This window comes from Nematostella vectensis, chromosome 9 (assembly GCF_932526225.1).
Source record: "Nematostella vectensis chromosome 9, jaNemVect1.1, whole genome shotgun sequence".
Classification (NCBI taxonomy): domain Eukaryota; kingdom Metazoa; phylum Cnidaria; class Anthozoa; order Actiniaria; family Edwardsiidae; genus Nematostella; species Nematostella vectensis.
Genome location: NC_064042.1, coordinates 11,842,698 through 11,870,387, shown reverse-complemented (window position 1 = coordinate 11,870,387; position 27,690 = coordinate 11,842,698). Strand labels below are relative to the sequence as shown.

Sequence of the window (27,690 nt, the reverse complement as noted above, 5' to 3'; positions counted from 1 at the left end):
CCCCCCTCAGGTAATCCTGTGTGCGCGCCTTTATGATTACCAGAGATAAAACGCAAAACAACGAGATTAGGAAACTAATTGGCTAACTCGTCCGTTCTTACTAATTTATTTTTTGCCTGATAAACACTAAATTGTGTAGGTAACTGTACCTTGCCGCTGGCATAAAGGTACGTAGGCTCTGGAAAAGAGATTGCCAAGAGCCTCATTAAATGCAAATGAATCAAGTGCATTGTTGTAAAAAAAAGCCTGGGGCAAGGCAGAGCGGTGATCAACCTGACACAAAGATTCCATACACAACTTCGCTCTTTATTAGAACAATGCGTACATAATTCCTAAAACACATACAAGGATCAGTATAAAAAAGTGGTAGCGGGAATGTTGGGAGGTCAAAAGACTTCGTAATATAGTATAAACTAGTGACGTGTCTAGTTCATTTCAGCACAAAATTAGAAACCCAAGAGAACAAACGCATTGATAACTTAATGTACATTAAAAACGTGCGGATTATTCATTTAAAATGATCCGTGGAATATTTTACAAGCCTATCTGGTAGGTCTAGATCAAGAGAATTTCGCCTTCACTTGTGTTAAGAGAGCCAAGTGTCCTCTTAGTACGACTCAACCATTATTTTTGAAATATCCCGATCAAAAGTTCTTTTACCGGTGATTTTTTTTCTTTCCTTTTTTTCCCTTCAATTCAAAATCGATTACGCGGTTCAAAGCAGTTGCTTGATGCCGCTGAAAAGGACAAGCCAATTTGAAAAAAAAAATTGAACAGCGTCTACCGAATTTCTCACAAACACTTAAAAAACATGTGGCCAAGGGAACCTAAGGGATGGCAGAGCGTGGAGTCTGGTCCTATTGTCGTCGCTCCAGTGGCTTTCCCCATAAGATTATGTGAGGCCAAAGAGTTCCTAATACATCCTTAACAGATGCCGCAGTCCAAATCCCACTCTTGCCATTCCCCTAGCTCCCCAAGGTCACAGGACCCTAATATTATGAAATTGATACGTTAGAAAGAAGCGGCAATTTATTAACCGCCTATTGGATAGACCTAGCCACGAGTAGCCACCACCTAAAGTGGACGGCCATGAAGTGCTGCCTTGGACTGAAATACCAGGCCATGCAGCACCCCACGGCCGCCTGCTTTAGGGGCGTGGCCGCCTTGGTTAGTAGTAGGTCTCCTTGTCCAGCCAACCTGGTAAGTGTAAAGAAAGAAAATGTAAGCGGACTTCATTACCACAATACCAGAAACAGGATATTAGCCAAAATGATAGGGGCCGATATATGAAGTAAACAGCAGCCGGAAAGACAGGATTTAGATAACCTTTTAAGACCTTGTTTCAATGCCTTGGGTTTGAGGCGAAGGAAGATCTCTGTTCTATTTCTGGATGTGGTAAATTCATAACGTAAGGGGACATGAGGATTCTTCATTTTCTAATTGCTGGGAAATCAGTAAAAAAAAAACATTATACTGTATCTTTTTTTTTCTTCTGGGAAAACCTATGTACCAACTCGTGTGGCAAAGTATTCTTCATAACTTACATCCTGGGTATCTTCTTAGAATCCACCTACGGCACTCGTCGTAGATCCAGATAATAAGGCTGAAGGGCATCGCCGGGAACCACCATTGCCAGCTGGGGTAAGAAACAAGAAGTTAGCTAAGGACGTAAAAACACCGTTACAAGCCTAATTTTCTGCTCAAAAGAGACTGCTTCATCGTAGTAAATGGCATATCGAGGTGTGTTACTTACTTGAGTGGGTACATGCGCAGTCCATTGGACATGCCTGGGGTGTAGGAAAAGAAGGCTGCCAGGGCGGTCTCAAAGAACAGACCAAAGTTCAAGAACTTGTTCCTGGTACACAAAAAAATAAAATGAATTATGAGCACATGCAACTTAAGGCTCTTAAGTAGTCATTCCTTTGAGAAACATCTGGGTGCATCTGTCATGCATCAGAAACCTTAAATTGGCTGCATATGCGTTAGATTAGTCCTGTGGCTTGGCATGAGAGCCAGATTACTTCATTCAACATTGAGATCCATCACTTTCATCTTATCAAATTGAGTAGAAGGGTAACTTTGTGGGAAGGTAACTTAGTGGGAAAAGGGACGGAAAATAAGAAGTGATCACAGATAGCAGTGGAAAGTGTACTTACGTCATTCCTTGGGTGAAGAGGGAGTTCCTACGGGTCTTGCAAATGATCAAATCGGCCCATTGCACAATGACAATACTGACGAAGAATGCGGTATGGCAAGTGTACTCCAAGATCTTACGCTGCGAGTATCCCTAGATGAGAAAGCAACTTGCAATCAGGCACAAATATTCCCAAGTAAGCACACAGACAGCAGCATAACTATTGAACATCGAGACTAAACAGGTACTCAGCTATAAAAAAAGTTCTGAGATATAATTGGTTTGTCTTAAAAGAATCATGTACCCAGGTGTCGGCACAAACTAGCAACAAGTTCTGCTGTCTGTTTCTTTTTCCTGGCTCCACATTTCGTGTACTGTTAGCCGATTCGCGTGGCTCATTCACCCTCTTTGAAATGAGGAGATGCGTGGCAGAGCGACGGCTAGAGCAAGAACTTTAAATAAATAAATAAATGAAGAAGGTCTATTGGATTGGGTATATTTAAAAAGATTTGATCTCTACAGGATGGTTCAAATTGAGACTACGAGTTATATAACCATTTCATTGCAGAACTTGCTAAAGAACTTTCAAGCCCATAAAGATAATCAGAGAATGCATGAAAATATTGTCAATGTTACTTAACCCAGTGACATATGCTGCACTTGCATTGGCACAAAAAAACGTAATAGTAATTATATTTAAATAACATTTTAATTCAATTGCTAAGCTTGATCTAGCTCAATCTGCAAAAATTCAAACCACATAGTGAGGGAGAGATTGGTGAGTAACAAGTAAACCTGGTCTTACCCATTCCTGGCCATAGCTATCGACGACAGAGTGGTTATACTTGTCATCCCACTGTCTCCTCAGGCCAAACAGGAGTGAGGGGCGGAACCCATTCTCCGCCATGATCACAAAGTAGGTGAAGAACCCGGCAGATGCCTACAAACAGGAAATAAAATATTTTATGTTCCAAGGCTCTTTTTATGCTATTAGACTTCTTAAATCAGATTACTGCACTATATGATTAAAACATAATCAGCAAAATGCAAATATTTATTGAGGGATCTTTTTAGTCTAGAAGATGGTCAACCACTTCTTTTAAATTCATATTTCAGATGCACATGCCAACAGAGATTTTGACTTTTGCTAAAGGCCCAAAGTTTCAGACAAGTCTCAGAGAAGCATACGTTCTCAGGAACTTTTTTTATATAATTTGGCAATGTGGCTTTCTAGTCAAGTTCATGTAACATGAAAGACTCCCTTTATTATTTAAAATCATCTATTAGATAAGTTTTTTGTGGTAGAAATTACGGTGTTGGTGATGTTTTAACTTGTTTGAAGCAATGGATTTTATGATAAATTTAGGCAGCTTTTCAAATGTAGTGGGGTTTTGAAGTGCTAAAATACCAAGTTGCCTCAAGGAAACGTGCAGCATCACAGAGTTGACCCATTCAAGAACTATAATGTCAAGTATATGTACCCAGGTGTCGGCACAAACTAGCAACAAGTTCTGCTGTCTGTTTCATTTTCCTGGCTCCGCATTTCACATAATGTTAGCCGATTCGCATGGCTCATTCATCCTCATTGAAATGAGGAGATGCGTGGCAGAGCGAGGGCTTGCCTCATTCAAACATTTACCAAACATCTGTCTTACTCACCTGGATCATGCCAATTTGACCATAAGCCATAGCAATAAGCCTGCAAGTTAAGATATTCATTAGAAACTGTTTAAAAAGTATGGGAGATAAAGTGGTCTTGTTCTTTGATTTCCAGTGTTTAATAGAATATAATAAAGTCACATTGAGAAATATTTTCAAAACGTTATACACTAAAAATGCACCAAGCAATAGCAATAGGTGTGGGCACAAACTAGCAACAAGTTCTGCTGTCTGTTTCTTTTTCCTGGCTCCGCATTTCACGTACTATCAGCTGATTCACATGGCTCATTCACCCTCATGAAGTGAGGAGATGCGTGGCAGAGCGACGGCTGAGCGCATGAAAGAAAACTAAGTGTTCCCTGAGACTAGACAGGTTTTTTTAATAGCCAGGCTCAAGATGATTTCTCCATTTTATTCAGAACATCTCCATATCATTCAAAAGAGAGTACCTACTCAAACATTTGCATTGCTGTTTGCATACAATAGTTCACAAAACATGCGCCCACAGTCAAATACAGCTCAAACAGGAGCCAGTAAAAACACTAGTTCCCAGACAAGCAGCTGAGCACCCACCTTTCATTGACAAGCTTGTCGTTGATTGGATCACGAGGTTGACGCTTCATGATGTCATTCTCTGCATGTTCATAGGCAAGGGAGATGGCTGGCACCATGTCAGTACCCAAGTCGATACACAGGATGGTGACGGTTCCGAGGGGCAGAGGGATGTCCAAAATGATGAACATGAGGAAGGGTGAGATCTCAGGGATGTTACTGGTCAGGGTGTAAGCAATGGACTTTTTCAAGTTGTCAAAGATGAGACGTCCTGAAAAGGTAAACAAAATGAGTAAAACAATCAGTGAAATGCCTTCTCTAGGCCCCTTTGCTGTAATTCGTATTCTTTACACTTTAATAGCCAGATGTGGTATAAATAACCATGTTATGATAGCATCAATAATGACTTGTACCCAGGTGTCGGCACAAACTAGCAACAAGTTCTGCTGTCTGTTTCTTTTTCCTGGCTCCGCATTTTGCATACTATTAGCCGATTCGCATGGCTCATTCAACCTCATTGAAATGAGGAGATGCGTGGCAGAGCGACGGCTGAGTACATGAAAGAAAACTAAGTGTTCCCTAAGACTAGCCAATGTTGAACGGTTTAGACAACAGTACCAAAAAGAATTTGAAGTTGTGCTCACCTTCTTCAACACCAGTGACAATGGAAGCAAAGTTATCATCAAGAAGGATCATGTCAGCCGCCTGCTTGGACACATCAGAGCCAGCAATACCCATGGCAACTCCAATATCTGCCTTTTTCAGGGCAGGAGAGTCATTGACACCGTCACCAGTTACTGCTACAATGGCTCCCATTCTCTGGCAGCCCTCTACAATGATCAACTTCTGCTGTGGAGAAGTTCTTGCAAACACAATTTCTGTGTGGTTGCATAGAATGCCATCAATCTTTTCTTGGTCGTAGTCCTGTGGATAAAAAGGCAAGATGGTGAGTCTTCACTTTTAGTAACAAATGTTCTATGTCAAGCAAAAAGAGCCAAGACAACATCACAAAAAATGTTTCTAGAGTAATTCTTGGCTCTTGTCCAATGTGATGGGATATTTGCAGTTCTCCAATGTTCCCATTGTAATATCCAATGCAATATTTCAGATTCACCCAAGAACTCATTGGGAATTGACTCAAAAGAACAGTTATGTATATGGCCCATATATGTCACATGAGGTTGCTTATGTATGTTGGCACACCACTGCATTACCTTTAGCTGTGATCCATGGACTACAATAGCCTTTGCCTTGGTCTCATCAACCTCTTCTACTGGGATGTTGAGACGTTCTGCGATGTCTTCAACAGTCTCAGTACCTTTGAACAAACAATATAAGGTGAGAGAAAAGGAAACATTTAGCAGTGTGACTGCTTTAACTTAAACTCGCTGTGCAGCTTTTTCTGTGTTATTTTGAGTGCTTTTTTATACAAGTATTGGTTCACATAAACGTTGAATCAGAATTATGACGGTTATTTAAGAAATGTCTGTGCCTGTCATTCTTTTTGGTAAGGTCTGAGTGTATCTATATAAGGAGGTATTTTTTTTGGTAAGGTCTGAGTGTATCTATATAAGGAGGTATTTTTTTTGGTAAGGTCTGAGTGTATCTATATAAGGAGGTATTTTTTTTGGTAAGGTCTTCACACAGTGAAACTGATCTCACTATAAGGGGAGCCTCTCACCTTCAGAGATGATGCCAACACCCTTAGCGATGGCTTTAGCAGTGATTGGATGGTCACCAGTGACCATGATAACCTTGATACCGGCACTGCGGCACTTGCTGACAGCATCTGGCACAGCAGCACGGGGCGGGTCAATCATGGACATCAGACCCACAAAGCAGAGGCCTTCCAGAGGGAAGTTGGGATTCTGTGAAGAAAGGAAAATGATTACATAAAATAGCAACACCCTCAAAAATGCTACATTCATCAAAATCATTTACAGTGCAATACACAATACCCTGGGCAGTTTTGTGAAGTAGGCCAATGAGAAGGTTAAAATTTTGGCAAATTTATCAAGCTTGTGTACTTGTGCTTATTCTAGGGATCTTTACATGGTTGAATGGGCAAGTCAAAATATGCAAATACACTGTAGATGGAACGAAAGGTCACACTATATTCCTTCCACTATCTTGCTAATGACTTACATCTTCAGGGTCGAATTCAAATCCAAGTGGGAACTGTTCAGTTGGCAGATAAAAGTGGCAGAATCCAAGCACACGCTCTCCAAGTCCACCAAGGTCCAGGTATGCTTGATTGAAGTTCTCCTTCTCTTTATCATCAAGGGCTTGTTCCTTGCCATTCACGAGGATAGTTGAGCAGCGATCCAGAATTCTCTCTGGGGCACCCTTCATCACAAGAATGTGTTTGGAGTTCTTTTCCCTCTCATCAACATCAGATCCTTCTTCTATATCATGTTCTGGTTCATCTGGGATTTCATGAATGGACACTTGGTACTTGTTGGTAGAGTTGAAAGGAATCTCGCAGACCTTCTTGTGATTTTTACGGAAAGAGATGACATTGCCAATGGCCAGCTCAACATATTTCAGCAGGGCAGATTCTGAAGCATCACCAGTGCACTCCCTAAAGATACAAATACATTTCCAGTCAGAAAAACAAACATAGAGGACACATCTCTGAGAGAACAAGTGTTGCTTGGAAATAAGTACTTTCAGAATAACAGAGAAATCAATATTTTCCTGTGGTTACATTTCTACATTTCAGGCTAATTTCCAATGACTGTCTCAAAAAAGACCTTATTTCAAGCAGATCAAAAGCCAGCTTGCTTGCGCAACACCTACCTCTTCAGAACGGGCTTATCTTCTTGGTCCGCCTTGAACTCAGCCCTGTTACACAAAGTGGCCACACGGCTAAGAGCATACCAAGTGGTGGATTTCTGTTGAAAATACAGTATGAGAAAGTTCAACACCTCTTGGAGTAACTACTCTATTGATAAAAGAACAAAAAACCTTTGGTAGAACATATTATTTACAACTGTAATACTTTGCTTAATATTTCATGCTAAAGCTACATATCTTTTTTTACTATTTGCAAATTTGCATAAAATCAAATACCCTATACTTTCTTTCAAATAACGAGAATACATAATATTTTACCTTCTCTCCAGATGCCTGTTTCTGGTCCTCACTGGTATCAGCTTCAACAATGTTGTTATCATACCACAAGTGAGCTGCAAAAACAAGGCATCACACATCATCAACAACACTGTGGTATGGAAATATATCCTATTATATTTTTATATGTTATTTGTGCAAAGTTTGAAGGTAGACAGAGTTGATTGTCATTTTGTTCTGTGTGAGGGTTCCTGTCTTAGAGCAGAGAAGGTAATCAGGTCTATAGTTATAAAGACCTACCGACTGTCATTCTGTTTTGTGTAAGGGTTCCTGTCTTATCAGAGCAGATGGTAGAGGTGCTACCAAGAGTCTCTACAGCTTCCAGGTTCTTCACAAGGCAGTTCTTGGATGCCATGCGCTTGGCAGTGAGAGTCAGGCATACCTAGGAAAGCAGGCAAGCACAATTTAAGGACTAAAAATGATATTTGTTATACAATGGCATTTTGCTGTAAGTATGCATGGCCTTTATGGGTAAGGTGTAGCAGCGAAAAGAAGATTCAATTTCAAGTAGAAAATGGTATTCAATGGCTGAAAATACTGTGCTAAAATTGAACCAGGAAATCTGCAAAGCAGTTTACCCTTTTAAGCCTTTGAGTGCTTAGAGTTGCAAAGAAAAACTGTAGGATTTTTTCAACCATATATAGGGCTAACAGCTACTATTACAGCACCTTTAAGCTGGTAACATGGAAACTGCGCACTAAAATGTACTCAAGATTCATGCATAATTCACTCACCGTGACAGTTGCCAGGAGACCTTCAGGGACATTAGCCACAATGATACCAATCAAGAAAATGACAGCTTCTAACCACTTGTATTTTAGGATAAATGCAATGATGAAGAATGTCACACCAAGAAAGACAGCGACTCCAGTAATGATGTGGATAAAATGCTCAATCTCGACTGCAATGGGGGTCTTTCCAGATCCCAAACCACTGGCCAGATTAGCAATACGACCCATCACGGTATTGTCTCCTGTCTGGACAACAACACCAGTGGCATTGCCTTCCAAAGCATATGTCGAGAAGAAGGCCAAGTTCCTGGTCTCTAGGGGGTTCTCGTGGGTGCAATCTGGACCACGGCTCTGAGGTTCTGACTCTCCAGTCAAAGAAGAATTGTCAACCTAAAAAAATATTCATTTAATAAGCTTGAATGGCATTACAAGGAAACACAAAATGAAGTTTATGAAAAAAAAGAAAAATTCCCCGTAAATTGTAACCTGTTAAACATGGAAATAATTTCAATAGTTTTATTGGTGCCATCAGTGTCTGAGGTTTCACTGTATAAGCTTTAAGCTTCATGTATACTACATAGGCTACACAAGTGCCGTTCTTTAATAAAAATATATACTATTTAAAAAAATGCTTGTCAGTGTAAAAAACAGAAAATAACGATTGGCAAATGGCAGTTCTATTGGGTTTCATTAAAATTTCTAACCTGTTTGAAAATAAGGATAAATCATACAATTATTCATTATAGGTCATCAATGTATGGCTCTGACATTGCTGTACTTTTCCCAACACCTTTATTTTTAGGAATAATTAGTACTCATAAGCACCTTTTTGGGCTAAGAACAGACTTTGCTATTTAAAAGCAAATAATATGTGCTCAAGTAGTGGTTTCAGGCTGGTTGTTCAGGATTCAGATAAAATATAACAAACCTTGAAGCTCTTGCACTCAAGAATACGGATATCCCCAGGAAGCCTGTCACCGCCCTTGACGGATACCACATCACCAATTACAAGGTTCTCAGCGCCGACAGTCTTCCTGCCGCCAGAGCGCAGCACATTGGCTTCTTGTGGGACCAAGTTCTTGAAACTTTCCATGATCTTTGAGCTTTTGGATTCCTAAAGAGACAAAAGGAAAACCTAGATAGGACCATAAAGGACTGGCCTTACATTTAAACTTGTTTGTCAAACATTGCGTTTGATGCAAATGTTTAGCCACCCACAAAACATGGCTTCCACAACACATCCAGATGTTTGAACCAGAACATTTTCATCAAACATTTGTGTTAAAGGTACATGTTTTATCATTTAGCCACTCATCACACAACACATTGCCCATGCTTTGTGCTTTTCTACAATCACAGCTCGAAATTTCCATGGCACCGCTTTAACTTCTTGCACAATCACTATGAAAAAAGTGTGCACATGAATGTGCACACTTTAATGAAAATGTTTGCACGTGTTTGCCACCTCGTAAACATACTCAAAGTAAAAGATGACAATGAACACAAAATAGGTGATAACATATTTTTTTATGTTGTTTACTGTGATGGTACATACCTGGTAGTAGGAGAAGATTCCAGTAACGATAACGACAAAGGCCAACACAATACCAAGATACAACTGTGAAAGAAAATTGGTTATAAGCAGAGCTCAAAGCAAAAAAGAAGAAATATATGTAGAAGCATCTACACAAGATAAACATTGCAGATAAATGTGCTCATCAATACAAGTTTTAAGAAAGTTGGCAATAAGCACGTGGAAATTGCAGTAGTGACTAACACAAATTTTATAACTAGAAGGATTTTTGTTGTGTTCTGTTCTGTGCACTTCTTTGCCTTGCTGGTTGCCTAAGCCCATGACAATCAAGTAGTCCATTTCCAGCATCATTATTTATATAGACTGTAGGTAGCAGATTACAGCTCCCTTGTTTACAATGGTGGTGCCCGTCAAACAAATTAAGGTTAACCGCATTGCCCCGATTTTAAATACAGGGCTGTAACAGGGGATGTCCCCTGGTGTGTCCCCCTCCCCCAATATTTTCAAAAATTATAAAAAAAATGACCAGTAGGGACAAGGCTGTGCCACCCAATATTTTCTTAATGTTTCTGTATTGTGCCTCCCGAGCCCCCCCCCCCCACCCCCTCCCCCAACCAATCATATATGGCCTGCTACGGCTATGAAATAGGAGTCAAAGAATAAGCAAACTCACATTATCCCTTAGAGGCTCTTCCTCTGTTGCCTCCATGATGCCCTGGGCAATGAAACAGAGGATAGCACCAATCCAGAGCAGCATGGCGAACCCACCAAACATCTGCTTCATGAACTTCACCCATTCCGGCGTAGTTGGGGGTGGCGTTAGGGCGTTGGGGCCATCACGCTTCAATCGAATTGCTGCTTCTTCATCAGTCAAACCCTAAGTGCAAAAGACTAGATAAACAGACGATCTTGCATACATAGAGGCAACACATTTAAGAATCTTTAAGTATTTTTATGTCTTTAAAAAACACCTTTTTTTTCAGTCACCCCTTGATCATTTTTGTACATTAAAAAATTAAACTGTTTGTTTGAGAGGACAGATAAAAACAGAAACAGTTTTGAATCTGTTGATTTAAATGGTTGCTTTGTTCTATTTTGGTCACAGCTAAAATTTATGCATACTTCATAAAAAATATAACAAAAGTTTAACAAAAAGACATTGCAAAACAAGAAATTTAAACAAATTGAATAGCATGAGATTAGTTTCCTCTCCTACAAGAAGCAAACACACTATCTCTGTTAATAATTAATGTTATTTGTAAACAGACAACTGCAAGCTCTACCAGGAATCCTAAATTTAGCAACTACTATTTTTTTGTCAAACTTCTGCCATTTTAATACCTCAATTTCTTAATTTCCTTTAAGAACCCTGGAGTTATCGTTAAAAGTGCATTCATAACAATCAGTCATGCATTATCATAAATCTGCCTCCCATGAACAAAACCATTGTTAAGACAAATAAAGCAACCAAGAGGCTTTAAGCTTTGACACTTGTTATTCATGCTTATGTATTATGCTTGTTCAATAACAGGAAAAAGCATTATTCAAAACAATACAATAGATGAGCAATACACTCTTTTTTCTTTATAATTAAGGAACTTTTTTATAAGAATGTCCAGCCTGAGATTTCACCAAATATCAAGAACATGCTAAGAACATGACGAGTCTCAGATAACAGAATTTTTTTTTCTTTTTTAGTCCTGATGCGTTCTAAAATGCAGGATCAAATTGTACTCATAGTTACAACCTCATTATTGCTATTTATCATTAGTGTAATTCTTTCCTAATAATTCATTGGGTATATTCTTGTATACACTAGAATTTAAGAACATCATTAAGAACATATTCAGTCTTGAAATGTCCCAACAATAAGAACGTCCCAGCCTTAACTAAAAATTTGACGTTCTTGAAAAAAGAGTGTAGACATTGTTCATTGAAAATTTAAAAAAAAAGTAAAACATTACAGAATTTTCAAAATACAACATGTCATAGGATAGCTTGCATAACTTTAAGACTGTGATCTATCATGAATGTAAATAAATTAGTTTTCCATTATAAACACAGGTCGGGGTATTAAACAGTAATGCAATTTCGACAAGTTACTCAGAGCTACTTTCTTGTCTTGGTCAGTATTGGTGAGGAGGAAAATTAAATTAATATATTCATTTATAAGTTCTGCTGTAAGTGAAAAGATAGAAAACTAGTGGGTAACATTTGTACAGAATGATTTTGCTGCAATTTAGATTATATATTTATTTATAAGTTCTACTGTAAGTGAAAAGATAGAAAACTAGTGGGTAACATTTGTACAGAATGATTTTGCTGCAATTTAGATCAGTTGAGGGATTTAGGGCAGTCAAGACTCCTCATGTAAAACACTTCCCTCTGGTTATCTCAACAATTCAGTAAGATGTTTCAATTCTTGAAAGTGGAGATGGGTCTTGATTGGAGAGAAATAATTTGTTATAATAAAAACAGTGATAAGAGAAGAAGATATAACATATCACAGTAGGAACAGAACAATCTTGCCAAATAATAAAATTATATTGGCAAAATGAGAAGGACTATGGAATAAATCTGAAAGGATATTGCAAGGATATCAGCACGCACAGACATTGCAGAAGCTAAAAATGCCTGATACATTCTGAATGAAACGCATTCTGAGCAATCACTAATATTTTAGTGTGTCACTTGTTAAGACAGAATGAAACAGCTGCATTAGCCATGCAAAATCCAACAATCTTTGAATTGTAATTTCTAATAATATACAGTATAAAAAATTTTCAAGCACTAGGAATGATCTGATACACACCAGTTATTGACTATGTAAGAGAAAAGGAGTCCCTCTATTTACTCTAGACTTATCTGGAGAAACTGAAAGGGCTTAGATATTTGTTATCATGTGACGACATCACAAGACAAGCAAGTGTTTCAGTGAATGAAAACTTATAGCAATCAAGGAAACAAAATAGAGGTTCAAGCCAGAAGGAAGTAAAATAGGGAGATGCTGTTAATGTTGTAACTAATTCTTGCCTTTAGCAACGAAAGATTATTTTTGTCATATTTGATGTACAGAAGTGACATATGGAGTAAAAGTTCTTAAACCTACTACTCTTAGCATGGTCTAATAAAATTTGGAAGTACAAGCCATGTATGTACAGATATAAGACATACATACCACCTACCCCATGGCAAAATCATAATCTTGCAACAGCCATTTGAGATAGTATGGCGCTCTACAAGGGAACCCAATAAACCAAACTAGAACATCAACTCTGGCTTAGGGTTCACTTTTTCCTATTTTTAGTAATTTCTACTAGGCTAACTTTAACTTGAGGGTTTGCACTGATAGGGGCTATGACAAAAGAAGGCATTCAGCTAATATTAGTTAGGATTGTTAGAACACAGCATGATGGAATGTGTAAAAAATATAACAATTATTATTATCATTCCTATAGAAGTAAACGTTGCACTGAACACGCACAGAGCTAAGTAAAGATTACACATGATAGCTCACGTCTGTGTTTTTAATTTATTTAGATTGCGCGTGTATCGAATAGGTTTTGGAAAGGAAATGCGGATATTTTCTTTGCCAGCACGGGATATCGCATAGGAAATCGATTATGATCACATGTGACTTTTAGAACTACTTCACTTAAGGTCATTCTGTTTTAACAATTTTATTACTATATGAACCAGAGGTTAGTTACACAACTCTTTAAACAAGAATTATAATCTGTAAAAGGAGCAAATTGAACGAAATAGACAATTTTCATTGGCGGAGGCCACGAGGGCAAAGAAATTCGATAATCCCAAATTACAAATACATTTGAGATCACCTGAATTGGCAGGCAGAATTTCAACATCCCGGCAAACTTACCAAACTTCGTGGTTGCGATAATTATAGGAATAAAAACAAGATTTTTTCTGATTAACCCGGGAATTCATTAAAATGTAGATGTGACTAGAGTTTTTGAAAGCTTTTTGTGAAGCCGATTATGCATGCGTCATATAACACTCTTCAATTTCAGCTGTTGTGAAAAAATCGAATATATTTCTCTGGAAATTTTTAATAATTTTTATAGCAATATAAAGGGATAGGCAAGAAAAGAACTAAAATATCTTAGAATTACCGTAAAAACTAAATCATTATACTTTAATCATGAGAGTGCTAGCTACAGATTTGCATATCTGCCTCACACAAACCAAGCATAATTCATTGATGCGTAAATACAGCGACCGGCCCACGAACTTTGTGATACTCCCAGATATGTGTCTAAAATCGGGCAAATTCAGCGACAAAACAAGCAATAAATGAATGACATCTGTTTTGCTTCATATGTAGAATGTCTTTAAGTAGTTTAAAGAGTAGAAAAGATCGCCTAGTTAGCGATTTTATCCGTACTCACAGTTTGGACATTTGTATCGAGTCTAGTCATAAGTTCTTCCACTGTGATTCTATGCCAGTCCTAAAATACAGAATAAATACTGTTAGCGTCTAAATACATCCGCTATACATGCATTAACGACTTCTCTAGCATACCACGTCCAATTCCTGCTTGAGTTCTTCCATTTTTTCCTTCTGGTCCTTCTTTTTCTTGGCTCGTTTGCCCTGTTTCTTCTCACCAGCTTTCTTTCCACCCTCGGGAGCAGCCGCTTGCTCCCCCATAAGAGGAGAAGTAGCGACCCGATAGCTATCCGTACGTCCATACTGAAACAGAGAGAGAATGCACCGAATGAAGGGCGATGTTATGTAAAGGAAATGGCGGCGAGGAAATACGAGCAAACCTCCTCATCGAGTGCTGCTAATTCGGTAGAGTCCGCCATTTTCGAAGCAGGGAAACCGGCAAGTGACACACGTGGAGTGCGAACAAGCGGCTGCCAATCATTTGGCGATCACGTGATATATGGGAGACCACCTGACACGGGTGGGCAGGGGAAGTATTTTAGTGTTCGCCGAAAGAATACTTTGGTTATTTATTTGTAAAACAGTTATTATTATATCTGCGTCTGTTTGATAATATTTGAGAAGACATCAAAATACATGTAAGGCTAAGCATTCAAGCGAAATAAAGATAAAAGGTTACTTAAGATAGTACAAACGAAAATAAAACACACACACACACAATGTGTATAAAAGTATAAAGAAACATTGATCCCTGCCTGCTAGACACTCAATATTAGGAATTGATTATAACTTTGTCCATCTTTCAGGGTTAGATGCTTGGTCAAATGAAAAATTGCCGAGTCATTCAGTGAAACAAACAGAAGGTGAAATCTTGAGTGCTTACACGTGACCATCAGGTCAACTTCAGCTTTCAAAGTTTCTCTATACAAAGAAAGGGCCAAAAACAGCGACGAATCTAGAATCCAGGGAGCCTTTAGCCCTCACAAATATTAAACAACTGCAAATTGATCGAGTCGGGGGAAGAGGAGTACATTGTTATTAATATGGGTCTCTCACGGCCTTTAGCAGGGAGGAGGGGGAAAATGATTCACAGAAAACACTTCCATAGGTAATCAAGTAATTACAAATGGAAAGATTCCATTTGTAAAAGCCAGAATAATTTTTCCCTTGTGGCCAGATGTTGGCTGTTTTGCTTCCAGCGCTTTGAGAATAAAGGAGTTCAATCCATCCAAAGTATACACCTCAAAGTACAGGGATGGAAATTTTTATATTGCGTAAGAGGAGCGTTTATTGAACATGGGTGTACACCGTAACGCATACGTGTTACGCAATGGGCCGTTGCGTTACACGTCAGCAGAGCCAAATGTTTATGATTACGTGCTGATGTAGAACGAAGCCGGGCAGTGGAGGGGGGAGGGGGGGGTCAGCGAAACATTGTTAAGTGCGTATACTTTATCGTCAGAAGCAAAATAGATAAAGTCAACATAAAATTAAATGTGGACTTTAAAAGCACACTAGCATACATATAAAATTAAAGAAAGAAAATAAAGTCAACAGCGGAATATCACTACTTTTTCATTTTTCTACATACCGTGTCCGGATCTCCTTCCACGTCAAACTTCTCCTCGAGCAAGAGTCCGCCTAACGCTTGCTTGTTGCTCATGTCGGGAGGTGGCCTTAAAGATTAGATTATAGCTTCATGCTCAAAATTTACATCATCTCAGGCCAGTAGCCAGGGGGACTCAAGTGGCTCGGAAGAACCCCCCCTCCCCCCACTCGACTGAAGTGAAGGTTCGCTCTAATAAAAGAAAAAGGTCCGCTAAAAGAGTTAACTACCCCCCCCCCCCTACCCCTCTCAAAATCCTGGCTACGGGCATGTCTCTTTTATTACAACCTTTAAAAGAAAAAGTCGACAACAAGGCAGATTTATGCTTTTTAGAACGATATTTCGGCAGGCCAATACCTGCCCTCTTCAAGTTATAAATGAGTTACAGTGGCATGTTACAGCTAGTATATACAAAGTTCATTGATGATTAACTAACAAAAGATAAAAGTAGTAATTGAGGAGTAACTTATGGAAGATGGTAAATAGGGTGTGGTGTGGATTACTAAACACCTAAACGGTTTCTTCACGCCGGTTAAGGCCACCGGGTTCAAGAGCGCCAGCGCGAGCTAGCTATCAGTGTGGCTTTTCTTGCTTTGCGGATGGAGTCGTGGTTAATTGTTATTTTTTCAATATTTTTTCAATTTTTTCTTTTATTACAGCTCTACAATCTTAATATCTCATTGAAATATTGCTCACCGCATCCTCTCGCACAATGTGAAAAAGCTTCTATACAATTATTTTAGAAAATATTGCCCTTAGAAACAAAACTGGAGACTCGACCCTCTCCCTCACTAAACCGTTTTTTAATTATAGCGACAATGATATAAATAACAAATGATAATTTAACATTCTAGATGTTTAAGGGATTTTTTCATGATTTTCTCTTGGCATTATAATAACGACGATAATAACGTCTCGCGGAACACTCCTTGACTAAAGCTGAACTCTTGTTACAATTGTTATAAGGCCTAAAGCTGATAAGGTGACATATACCGTGGTAAACGACACCGACCTTAGCCGAGTGCTTGACGAACTATACCGAAATGCGAGCGAACAACTACAGCACCTCGCCGTTTTGCCTCGGGAAATGAAGCGAATACTCTGGTTCGCTCTGGTTGTAAAGGCTTTCTAAATTCCTTGAATGGATATAGACACAAGATTTAGAAGCACAAAGCCCTAAAATTCACAGGTTCCGTGGTTCAGCGAACAAGTATAAAAGCAAGCCAGGTAATCGCTAAGAGACGCGGTCATTTGGCTCAGAGCAACAACACACCGGGAAACGGAGAAAGCACGGCACGCGTTACTTTACTTAAGTCAAATTCACTTATCGACAAAACCTTCAATCGCGCAATAGAATAAAAAGCCTTATATCTCCTCATTATTATAATCAGGTGGTTTGAACTATTATGACCACCGACTAACAACCAGTTATGAACTGAAATTCAGCCCGGAACACATAGTAAAGTTCAGTTAAAAACTTGTACCGAAAGTTTGTCTTCAGGTGAGTTTTTTTTTCTTATCGTGGCTATATTTCAGCTTAGTACAATAATCAAAACAATCAAAGTCCAAAGTAACATTGTTTAAAAAATACATCAAAGAATCGTGAGTTTTGCCGAAGATGCGTGAATCAAATAAAATAAATCAAGCTCTTACCTCTCATTAACCGCAGGCCTTCAGGTTGGGGCGACGTTTAGTTTTTTTTTTTAATGTTTGGGAAAACCGAGTTGTTCGGGAATGGCGGCGATGGAGAAGACGGAACCAGAGCCAGGCGAACAACGATCACATTTGCATTTCTATACTGCCCAAGGATTGGTCAACAAAACAATGGTTCTGCCATCTCTGATCCTTTAGCGTGTTTTAAGTTTTGTTGATGTAAGCGACGTGTTTTATTTATAAATGGATCTTAAGATGCATGTTTTAAGATGCCACTTCATTATACATTAAAGTGGTATAGTATAGCCGTGCTATAGGAAGAGGTCATGCTTTAATTTCTAAATTGAAAATTTCAATAGTTTACAATTTTCTTTCAGCAGGTGCAATACGGTTGTTTTGTCTGTTTTATCTCAACGCGACATGGCGGCTATGACCGTGTCAAGAGCTTCGTTTGGTGGTATTTCTCTTCGATAGCTCGAACATTTGTTCTCGGATTGCTCGCTATATATCTTATCGATACTCAAGTGCGCAAATCGCCAATATGGAGAAAGGAACGTAAAAATCGTGAATGTCATTGCATAAGAAATCTTGGGAATAGACACAAGAAACATATTTGTCAGCAAAACTATAATTCTGCTATCAACACCTCAATGAAATGCATAACGTGGGCCATTATCCCAGCACTGGATATCTCTGCTTCACGACTTGCAACACTGGTATTATTTTATTTGTGAATAAGGCACTCATTTTAAGAGTGATGTGAAGATCCAGCTTTACCACATTGGCCTAGGAAGGGTGCCATCTTATACTTATAATGCCCTGAACATGCTCAACGGATAAAGATAAAGATATTCACAGGGGGTTCCGGTGGTAAAAAGTATCGAGTAGTTTTGATTTCAAGAGTTGTGAAAAAAATGACACGTTTCGGGAGTGGTATAATGCCTTTGCTCACCGTGTGTATAATTGAACCTTAGCAAACGTCGGTTAAACTGAGGTTTTGCTAAAGTAATACAATTCAGCGTCTGTGTTACGTGGTAAAGTTATACGTTCGTACCCCGTGGTACAACTGAGTCTTTGCGCACCGTGTACAATTAAGCCCTAGTGCATCGTGTTATGAGCCTTTGAGCACCGTGCTACAAATGAGCCTTTGCGCACCGTGGTACAATTGAGCCTTTGCGCACCGTAGTACAACTGACCCTCTTACGTACCGTGCGTACAATTTAGCCTTTGCGCACAGTGGTACAATTGTATGAGCTTTTTTGCGCTATATTCGATTGAGAATTTGACACAGTAGTAAAATTGTCCCAGCGCACCATGTGAGCCTTTGCGCACAATAATTGAGCCTTTTCGCACTGTGGTACAATTGAGCCTTTGCGCATCGTGAGACAATTCAGACTTTGCGCACCGTAGTACAATTTAGCGCATAGTGGGCAATTTAGCCTTTGCGCACTGTGTACAGCTGAGCCTTTGCCCACTTACGATTGAGCCTTTACGCATTTTGTACAATAGAGCTTTTCGTAACATGATTCAATTTAGTGGTTGAGTTGAACCTTTGCTTACTATGCACGATTGCCTCCTTGCGGTCCACATGCAACTCAAACCCTAGTTGAGTACAGAATTTTTGCGCACATATAGTGGTTTAGCTTTTGCGTGAAGTGAGCAATTGGGTCTCTGCGCGCACTATACAATTGTAAATTTGCGCACAATAAGTGTTAAGTCAAGAGCATTAATTTTTTTTAACTTTTAAGCACAACCCATCAAATTTAGCATTTTCTTAGCATTTTTGCCCTGTGCACTATAAAGCAATTGAGCGCGACTTGAGGCTTAGCCATTTGGATTTGGGCTCCTGTTAACCGTAAGTAATTCCGCCAAGAGCTGCATGTGCAACCATTTATGCTGTAGGTAAAGAGAGCCTTTGCGTACAGATGGCAACTATGCCACTCAAAACTTGTTTGGATCAGCCGCTTTTGCAGAACATTAAAGGATGTCAATAAACCACTCATTTTTTATTGCTTATCATTGAAAATACAGCGGTTTATTCGCGCAAGGGAACTTAAAAATAAAGTTGCTACGTTATTGACAATGTTTGATTGTAAAATATATTGGTTGCCCGCTTGAATTAGCCGATGGTAATGGGTGGTTTGTGTAACTCGGCATTGAGCGTGAGCATAAAATGGCGGCGTCTTTCATCAGTAGAGAAATTTTAGTCATACACACACAAAAAAAATAACAGTTGCTCTCCACATCCACAGTGCTTTATTTTCAATTTTCTTGCAAAACGGAAATGTTTGGTGTAGTTTATGCTACAACAAGGGGACACAAGCAAAGAACACACAGTTAGTCGTTGTATTTAACCTACAAACTCTCGCTAACTATGTATTTTCTGGGATTTACTTTCTACCGTTTCTACCGAATGATGTAATGACACAATTTTAAATAACACTCAATTTCCAATAAACAGTTAATAATTCATATCTTTATATTTTTAGTTAAATTGGTGGAATATCCCTCTAATTGGTATAAGTTTTTTCCTTCTCGGATGCATAACGCTGTTTGCAGGTCTTCTCTATAGTTATTACAGTGAAATCTTTCAACCTGGTCATATCTTAATAAAATAACCTTTGCAAAACTTGTTTCTTCTCTGTTAATATATGATTGTATAGATCTAATAACCTTTTGTCCGCCACCATATATTATATCATCCGCAATGTTAACACGCTGAAAGTATAAGGCCCGACCACTAGACAGCGCCGAAACATAACGGCCACGACCTGAGCAAGACTCGAGGAAATCTACCGAGAGAAACGTAAGCAGTTGCAGTCATGTTAGTTCACGCGATTAAGACCTAAAAAATCCTCGTTCTTGTCTCGAATCGAGGCCGCCGACGTGCGCCCAGAGTAATTTGGTACAGTGGTATTACTCGAGCTTCAAACTTTTTGTTTCTTGTGAGAAGAAGTATTAACAATCTCGAGGAAAAGACATGCGACCTATATTTGTTTTCTAAAACTTTAAGACTTTAAAACGATATTTACAACTCTTTCCAACTGTATCATTACCATGTCTGGAATGAAACAAAACAAAATGGGCACGCTTATGCGCATTTATTCCTGGTGTGTCCTTTACAATCGCGACTTATTTAGTAAAATTCATAGTACAACATGCCTTTGATTTCGGAATTTACATTTGCGTGTCAAAATTGCAAGTGAATATCAACAAAAAAAACAAACGCCTTTAAAATAATTTGTAATTCTGCAATTTTAAGGCGAGTGAAAGTGTATCAATAAGTGAAGGTGCCGGTCTATTTCCATGACAACCATCAACCTGACCCACTGATGGACAGCTGTCACCTTGACATTGATTGACAGTTGCTCAATGAGAGATGTGCTTCACCTGTTGCCTTACTACCATGCACTGGTCGCGATCGATGAACAAACTGTTGGTCTTCACCTCAATGTCGTCTTCAAGGTTCTCCTTGTTGCGTAGCAACGCTTGCATGGAGGCCTGGGCCTCAGCCAGCCTCATTCTGAGGCGGTCAATGCTGGTGTTGATTTCACCCACCTCGCCGACCAGACGGTACTGCACAGGGTCTCTGCAAAGCTCTACGTTTGGACGAATGGATCGCTTGTCCAATCTGGTGTGCGCCACCTTAAGTGGGGCCTCCTTGTCGGCAATGGCTTGTGTGAGTGTACGGATGTTGTTATCCATGGAGGCAAGCTCGTCCATAACCTAGACATGCATCAATGAAAAGAGTCAGAAGAAAATATCTCTTACACGATCTGAAAGTAAACTCATAGTAGACACATTCCCTAAAGTGCCAGTGTTTGAGAAATTGGGGAAATTTTGGTAACAAAGCGCAACTTATTCTTTACACTGATATTTACTTTCCGGTTGGCAAAAGTCGAAGCCCATATCTGACCATGTACTTTTGAGTGAGAAATGCGTGTTTTGTCAGTATGAGGCGGGAAATTCATTTTGAAAACACTTACTGTTTATTTTGAAAATTAATAACCCTTTCCAAAAAGGAAAAGAAAACTCGTAGCATAAGTAGTGAACCCACCCCCCCCCCCCCCCCATGATTCCCTGACCGGGTTGTACCACTGGTTTCAAAAGTGCGCACACTCCTATCAGTCCAAAAGTGCGATATGAACTAACAACTCACCCTGCTCAGTTCCTTCTCGAGGGACTTCTTGGCACCGACTGTGTCCTCGATCCTCTTGTGGAACTCATTGTTGACGGTCTCGTAGATATTCCTCAGATCCACGTATGTCTGCATCAGGATACCATTGATTTCACTTCTTAGAGCGACGGAGGCCTTTCTTTCGCGCTCCGCCTTGGCGATGTTCTCAGAAGAGTACGCCTCCCATTCGTCTGGCGTGAAGGAGCTAAAAAATTGCAAACGCGCAGTGAGTAACAGGCCTCGACACAAGGTGAACCCAGTTATCAGTGCCTCTCTCTGACACAAGACGCACTCATACCACCTGCGCACTCATAACACCGCAAGCGCAAATGGAAGCGCAACACAAGTGAGAATCGGGTCAAACATTAAGCGCAAACGCAAGAAAAATATGCAGTTTTAGTCCATGAGCTAAATCTCAAAAGGTTCTTTAGAAATCGAATCTCGTAGCACCCCCCGGTAAGACAAAGTGAAATTGGTATCAATTTAAAGCTAATGACCTACGCTTTTAGAATTCGAACATCTTATGTTACGTATCCCGTGCTTTACGCGGCAATAGAGCCTTTACTATGGGGGGAGGGGAGGGTTGATTTTATAGCCTAGTTCGAATAAGATGAGTTTTTAAAATGGTCTCAAACTAATATTTCGTAATGAACATGGCCATGGTCTCAACAAGAGTTTCATTAGTTCTTAACAAGTGGTTTCCATGGCAACAGACACAATTAAAATGGAAACACGCATATAAAAAGTGCAATATAAACACTTTTTGATCACTTCTACTATTCAAAAAAAAAAAATTATAAGAATCTTCTGTGGGACTATTCCATCCCAAGTTATTACAGACAGGTCGTTGGGTAGTATTTAATAAAGTTATTCATGTTTGGGGATGATTATTGCATTAAAAAAAATCTTAAACATCAGAAATTTGATAATATATGAAGATTCATGATGTCCGATAAAAAACTGTAAACTAGCTTAGCGCAATAAAATATCGCAGCAACTAAATCCGGTGTTTTTCTCGGGAAATTCGAGATGACAGCTCCTGGTGATCAAGCAGCCCAGGTTGCACAGATAAGATCATGGTGAGTTTGATTTGACTAATGTTTCTTTGAAAAAAAGGAAATTATAATCAAGTAAAAAAAAGCAAAAACTTGTCCTTGTTGACTTCGTTCTCTTGCGCTTCCGTCCAAGTGAGAACCAACCTTCAAGGAAAATAGGCAATCGAAAAATAAATAACACGGCTCTATACTTACTGCTGCTGAATAGTGACGGCGTGTGGCGCGAAGTGGATGTCCTTGGAGTGGTTGTTCAGGGTGGAGCACTTCCCGTCAATCCCCAAGGCACCATATTTATCGCCCAAGTCTTTCTCAAGCTGGGTCTTCGCGCTGCGCAGGAGCCTGGTAATGAAAAACGGAAGTTATTTCTATGCACGGCGCGTTAAAATTCCCGCGGAATATTTCTGAAAATATATATAATATTTCTGAGATGCTATGAGCACAAGACTATGATCTTTGAATAACAATCTGTAGCATATAAATTTAAGACAATGTTTGTTTTAGACAACAAATGTGACAGGGTCAATTGGTAAACTATTTTTTTATGGGAATATTTTTGTCTTGTGGCTGAAATTCGATATTTCGCCAAGGCAAAGAGGATTGACACCTTGGATATCAAATTCCGTCTGAAAAAGAGTCTCCTTGATGTTGTTACAATAAACTCTACCATATGCTAACAGCATTTGCATAGCTATGAATTTATTTCTTACCATAATTGCTCATGGGCCTGGTCCATTGTTTTCTTGAGTAGAGCTTGTACATTCTCGATCATTTCAACCTCCTAAAAGCATTTTAATGTTTGAGCAAACTTACAAAACATAGACTATTTTGCGGACATAAATGCCAAACGACAAAAATAATTCACAGAGCAAACATACAAACTTCAAATCAAATTATACAAAGGTAAAATTCAAAATAGAAATCAATTATTTTCTCAAGCGCTAGTTATTTCAAAACTAATTTGATGTGACTATCCAACATTTCTCAAGTTGTCCTTCAACTAGCCTGTTGAGGGATTTAAATATTATTCTCACTTCCACTTAAAGAAAAACGAAAAAAAAAAAAGAATTTCCCTATTAACCTCGAGACATAATAAGGGCAAAAAATAATCTAACGGGGAGTTGTACTTTGTAGACCTTTTCTAGCGAGCGAAAGTCTGGGGATGGTGTCCTAGGCAACACTTTGTTTGGAGTTACGGTCATTGATCGTCCAAAACATCGCTGTCGAAAACACCTCTTCTAAACTTATTTTCCCTGTCAAAACTTAAAGAAATTTACCCTAAAACTAAGAGCAGCTTCTGCCTTAAGTAGGTTTTTTGGTGGCTTGTAAAAATAAAGTTTTTATTGCCATGCGGGAGAGCGGAAGCAGAAGTGTGAAAGCATAAAGTTATCAAGCTACAAAGATAAATCATACAATACACTGTAACGAAAAGGCCAAAGTGAATTTCACTTAGAAAAAAGTTGCAATAGTTTAGTGCTTTAAATAGAACTTAAAATTGCTCGCTTCTAATAATCCTTTAAGGTATCCCTAAAAGTGAGATAAGTGGTACTTTCAATCAAACTAGACTTCATGAAGAAATTTCGCAATTCATAATCACGTTTGACCTAGTAATGGACCGCTAAATGAAGAGCATTTTGCCAACTCGACTCTCCACAGACCAATAAAACTCATGCTTGCTTTAGCCAACTACTTATCAAAACAACAAGAAGGCGATATTACACATTAAATACTATTTTAGAGAGTTCACATTCAGCTGTAACAAGTACATTCTTACCTTACTCAGATGCGTCTCAACATTGTCGTGAACCAAGTCAATTTTCACGCGTCGCTCGCGATAGCCAAGGCACTGTTGTGAGATATTTAGCGGCTTTTCAGTGGCCGCTAGTGCCTTTTCGAGGCGTCCAATAAATGCTTGCAAGGCCTTAATCTCAGCTACTGTTTCGCTGTGTTGTTTCTCAAGTTCTGCTTTCCAGTAGTTGATATCATGGAGACGGTGATCCAGTTTCTTGTTGACGTCCATTTGTGTCCTGTGAGTGAGAAGCGAAGTCTCTGTTCTGAGTCTCGAGCATTCGTCCCTCAACCTCTCTGCCGTAGCGCGCTCCTTCTCGCCTGAGGATACATTCAGCATATTCGAGGAGCGCCATTGTTGAGGACTGTACTTGTGGATGGCTCGCGAGCTGACTGCGGTGTATGGCAAATGCTCAAGACCAGACGAGGACCCGTTCAGTATCTTGGAAGGGAACTCGTAGGATCGCGACATGGACATAGTCATGGGTCGAATGGAATACGGAGTCGTGTGTGGACGGATCCCTTGGAAAGAAGCAGTGTAGGTCGTCTCGTATGGACCCCCGGTCGGTCGTAGATACGCCGGTGGATCGAACGAAGATGAAGATAGATATTTGGCGGTCTCCACAAATGCCTGTGTCATTTCGTCTTTTCAAACCTCTCTCAGGATTTTGGTAAAAGTTTAAAAAGTTTGAAGTAAAGAGAGTTATCTCAAAAAAGAGGCTGGTTTGTCCTAGCGAAAGTGTGCTATGGAATTTCTGTTTTGTGTATCTACAAGTTCTTATATCCGTTGCGTCGCCAGTTGCTTGGTAACGCCGAGCTTTCTGCTAGCAAGGATAGCGTCTATTGGCCCTGGAGGTCATAAATCTTCAGATTCGCTTTCTGATTGGTGGATTTTAACTTCTGGTCTGCTTGTAAGTTGATTTCCGGTTTCTCTTCGTTCCACGTGTGGGTAGGACTGTTATTGGAAACAGAGGAACGCTAAGAATATCAACGGTGCAAATTATTTTGTCCAACATTAGATTTTTGAAAAAAAATACGTATGAAAATACGTTATACGGCTATGATGGTGCCCTTAGTAACGCTTTAATTTTTCATGACGATTTTAATTTTTAATTACTTGGAAGAAAAATACATTGTGATGAAACAAATGCTTTTAGGTGTTAGCAATAAGTAAGTTTAATTTTCATGCAATGCTTATCATAGTATCAAGCAAGCTAAAACTGGATTCGAAAAACTTTTGAATATCGCAAAGTCGCAGAGTCGTTCACTCGACTAATAACATGCGTCTGAAGTCTGGAAGAAATTCCCACCCAATGATTGTAAGCACCGATAGATTAAAAAAATTTGTAACTGTAAAATTTCAAGTATAAGTGTTTTCTTTTTCTAAATGCGCAATTGCCTGTAATTCAGCTCTAATAACTGCTAGAGGCATTAATAAGCAATATTAAATTAAATTAAATGTAATTGGCGCAACACGTAACAGGACCTAGACAACTCTCGCCTTTCATAGTGGTAGACCACAAGTTAGACACAAATATATTAGCGACCACTATATCATACTAGCGACCACTTGCGCAAAAGCTGAAAATTGAGATGCAAAACTCGAGACCTCGAGGTCGATGTTTTTTCATTGTTCATCTGAACACAGAAACACTAGATACATACTGGGATTCACAGTTTTATTACAAAAAGCTCTTAACAATTCATCTTTTAGTTCAAGGTTTTATTCAAATTCTTTTGATGAAGTCGCCCTAAAAAACACCATTTTTTTCTTACTTGGATAAGGTGTAAAGTATGATTCATTAACACCTCAGACAAAAAATCACACACTTACTTCCACATGTATTGTAAGTTTTCTATTAAGAAAAAATAGTTTGTTACCATGGCTATCGAAAGCAGTTCGCATTAATTGAAGAGAGTTTGTGTTTTGCTTATTCTTTTACACGCCAGGTAATAAGGGGCGGCTTTGATGTTATTGTGCTGCTAATTTCTTTTTTCTTTACTCTGCGTCCTTTTGCTTGTCCTAATGCGGGACTTGTGTAGTTTTGGAAACAAGGGATTACTTCCATACTTGTTTATTGGTTGTAGGTTAGGAAAGCTCTGTCAAGGAGCTTTATTATCTAAGAGGAATTAGAAAATATAGCTGTCGCACGCTGTCACCATAGAAACGTAACTTTTACAAAAAAAAGTTTAACAAACTTACTTCAAAACACCTTCCAAATTAAAAAGCCTGTTTAGTTCAACATTATCTGCATTTAACTCAGGTAACAAGTTTGAGTTATGTTTTTCTTTGGCGCCTGTTTTGAAAAGAAAAAGTTAACCAACACTTTCTAACAGGCAAAAGTTTGAATTAATCTTGAGCTGAGATAAATTGCTGTTGTTGTAGGTAGCTGGTTAGTTGAGACCATTTTTTAAAAATCAATTTGTACAAATAAAAGTGACAAGACTATAATCTTGATGTCTAATGTAATAGTTATGTATTTAAAGAGCACGGTCTAAGTCAACACAGAAGACATGACACCGCAAACGCACTTTATCCAAGCACCTAAAGATTTCCGCTTGGAATCATACAAATTTATATAATGATAATTTCTAGGTTTTCGCATGGTTGCTTGGCAATGCGACGACGATAGCCGCAAATGTTCCACACGTTCATGTGTACTTCAAAATATATATTTTTTTGCAATTTTTACTTTATGTTTTCGACTAAACTTGCATAATCACCATTGCGTAAATTGTCAAAAGGTTTTGTTAAAACTGGCAAGAATGTGAGAAAACAACGATGCAAGAGAAATTGGAACATTTTTTCCACACCAATTTGTGTTCTTATAGATCTGGAAAATTGCAAAGCTTCATTCTTTTATTTTACAAAGAATAAAAATCTGTATGACTGAGCTATATGTATTTGACCTTATAGTTCTTGAAACAGTTATCAAGCCTAGCGCATTAGGCGCGCGTAAATAAAAAGAACTTCTAAGAAGCAATTCTAGAATAATAAATTCCATTTGAAAGATTTTTGTTTTAACAAAGCACAAATTAAAATGATAAAAAAATCTAGATAACTTATGGTACCAGAATAAACACTTACCTGAAGAAAACTTTTTGAGCAAGAGTTTCTCTTTTTTCACTAAAGAAACAAACTATTTTCCGGGGAATAAGGTAATTGGATAATCAATAGTTTTATTGATGACGTCACCGTCTGCGGTGTGCTAAAATAATGGCTTGATCGCGAGGAAAAAGTATTCCATTTTCATTATAATAAAC

General features: G+C 38.9%; 2 protein-coding genes and 1 long non-coding RNA gene across 4 annotated transcripts; 1 reads left to right on the top strand and 2 right to left on the bottom strand.

Annotated features, from left to right (window-relative positions):
• Positions 1-285: 285 nt before the first annotated feature.
• On the bottom strand, positions 286-17,562 carry LOC5512402 (sodium/potassium-transporting ATPase subunit alpha). Of its 2 annotated transcripts, XM_032381807.2 has the most exons (22): positions 17,410-17,562; positions 15,742-15,826; positions 14,286-14,453; positions 14,152-14,211; positions 10,416-10,619; positions 9,764-9,826; positions 9,137-9,322; positions 8,212-8,598; positions 7,718-7,859; positions 7,460-7,533; positions 7,145-7,239; positions 6,491-6,926; positions 6,027-6,213; positions 5,560-5,663; positions 4,990-5,269; positions 4,367-4,616; positions 3,794-3,833; positions 2,940-3,074; positions 2,157-2,287; positions 1,754-1,855; positions 1,545-1,636; positions 286-1,197 (listed from the first exon to the last, which is right to left on the bottom strand). In XM_032381807.2, the coding sequence occupies exons 2-22, from the start codon at positions 15,811-15,813 to the stop codon at positions 1,169-1,171; spliced, it is 3,237 nt and encodes a 1,078-aa protein (XP_032237698.1). In that variant the 5' UTR covers positions 15,814-15,826; positions 17,410-17,562; the 3' UTR covers positions 286-1,168. The 2 variants fall into 2 exon arrangements, with proteins under 2 accessions (XP_032237698.1, XP_001632743.1); XM_001632693.3 differs by lacking the exons at positions 15,742-15,826; positions 17,410-17,562 and adding an exon at positions 14,531-14,684.
• On the top strand, positions 16,612-18,460 carry LOC125572395. Its single transcript, XR_007313809.1, has 2 exons — positions 16,612-17,257; positions 17,787-18,460. It is a non-coding gene; the product is annotated as an uncharacterized LOC125572395 (long non-coding RNA).
• Positions 18,461-19,646: 1,186 nt separating this feature from the next.
• On the bottom strand, positions 19,647-27,575 carry LOC5512377 (tektin-1). Its single transcript, XM_001632694.3, has 6 exons — positions 27,515-27,575; positions 24,413-25,381; positions 23,349-23,419; positions 22,837-22,980; positions 21,569-21,791; positions 19,647-21,135 (listed from the first exon to the last, which is right to left on the bottom strand). The coding sequence occupies exons 2-6, from the start codon at positions 25,064-25,066 to the stop codon at positions 20,779-20,781; spliced, it is 1,449 nt and encodes a 482-aa protein (XP_001632744.2). The 5' UTR covers positions 25,067-25,381; positions 27,515-27,575; the 3' UTR covers positions 19,647-20,778.
• Positions 27,576-27,690: the final 115 nt, after the last annotated feature.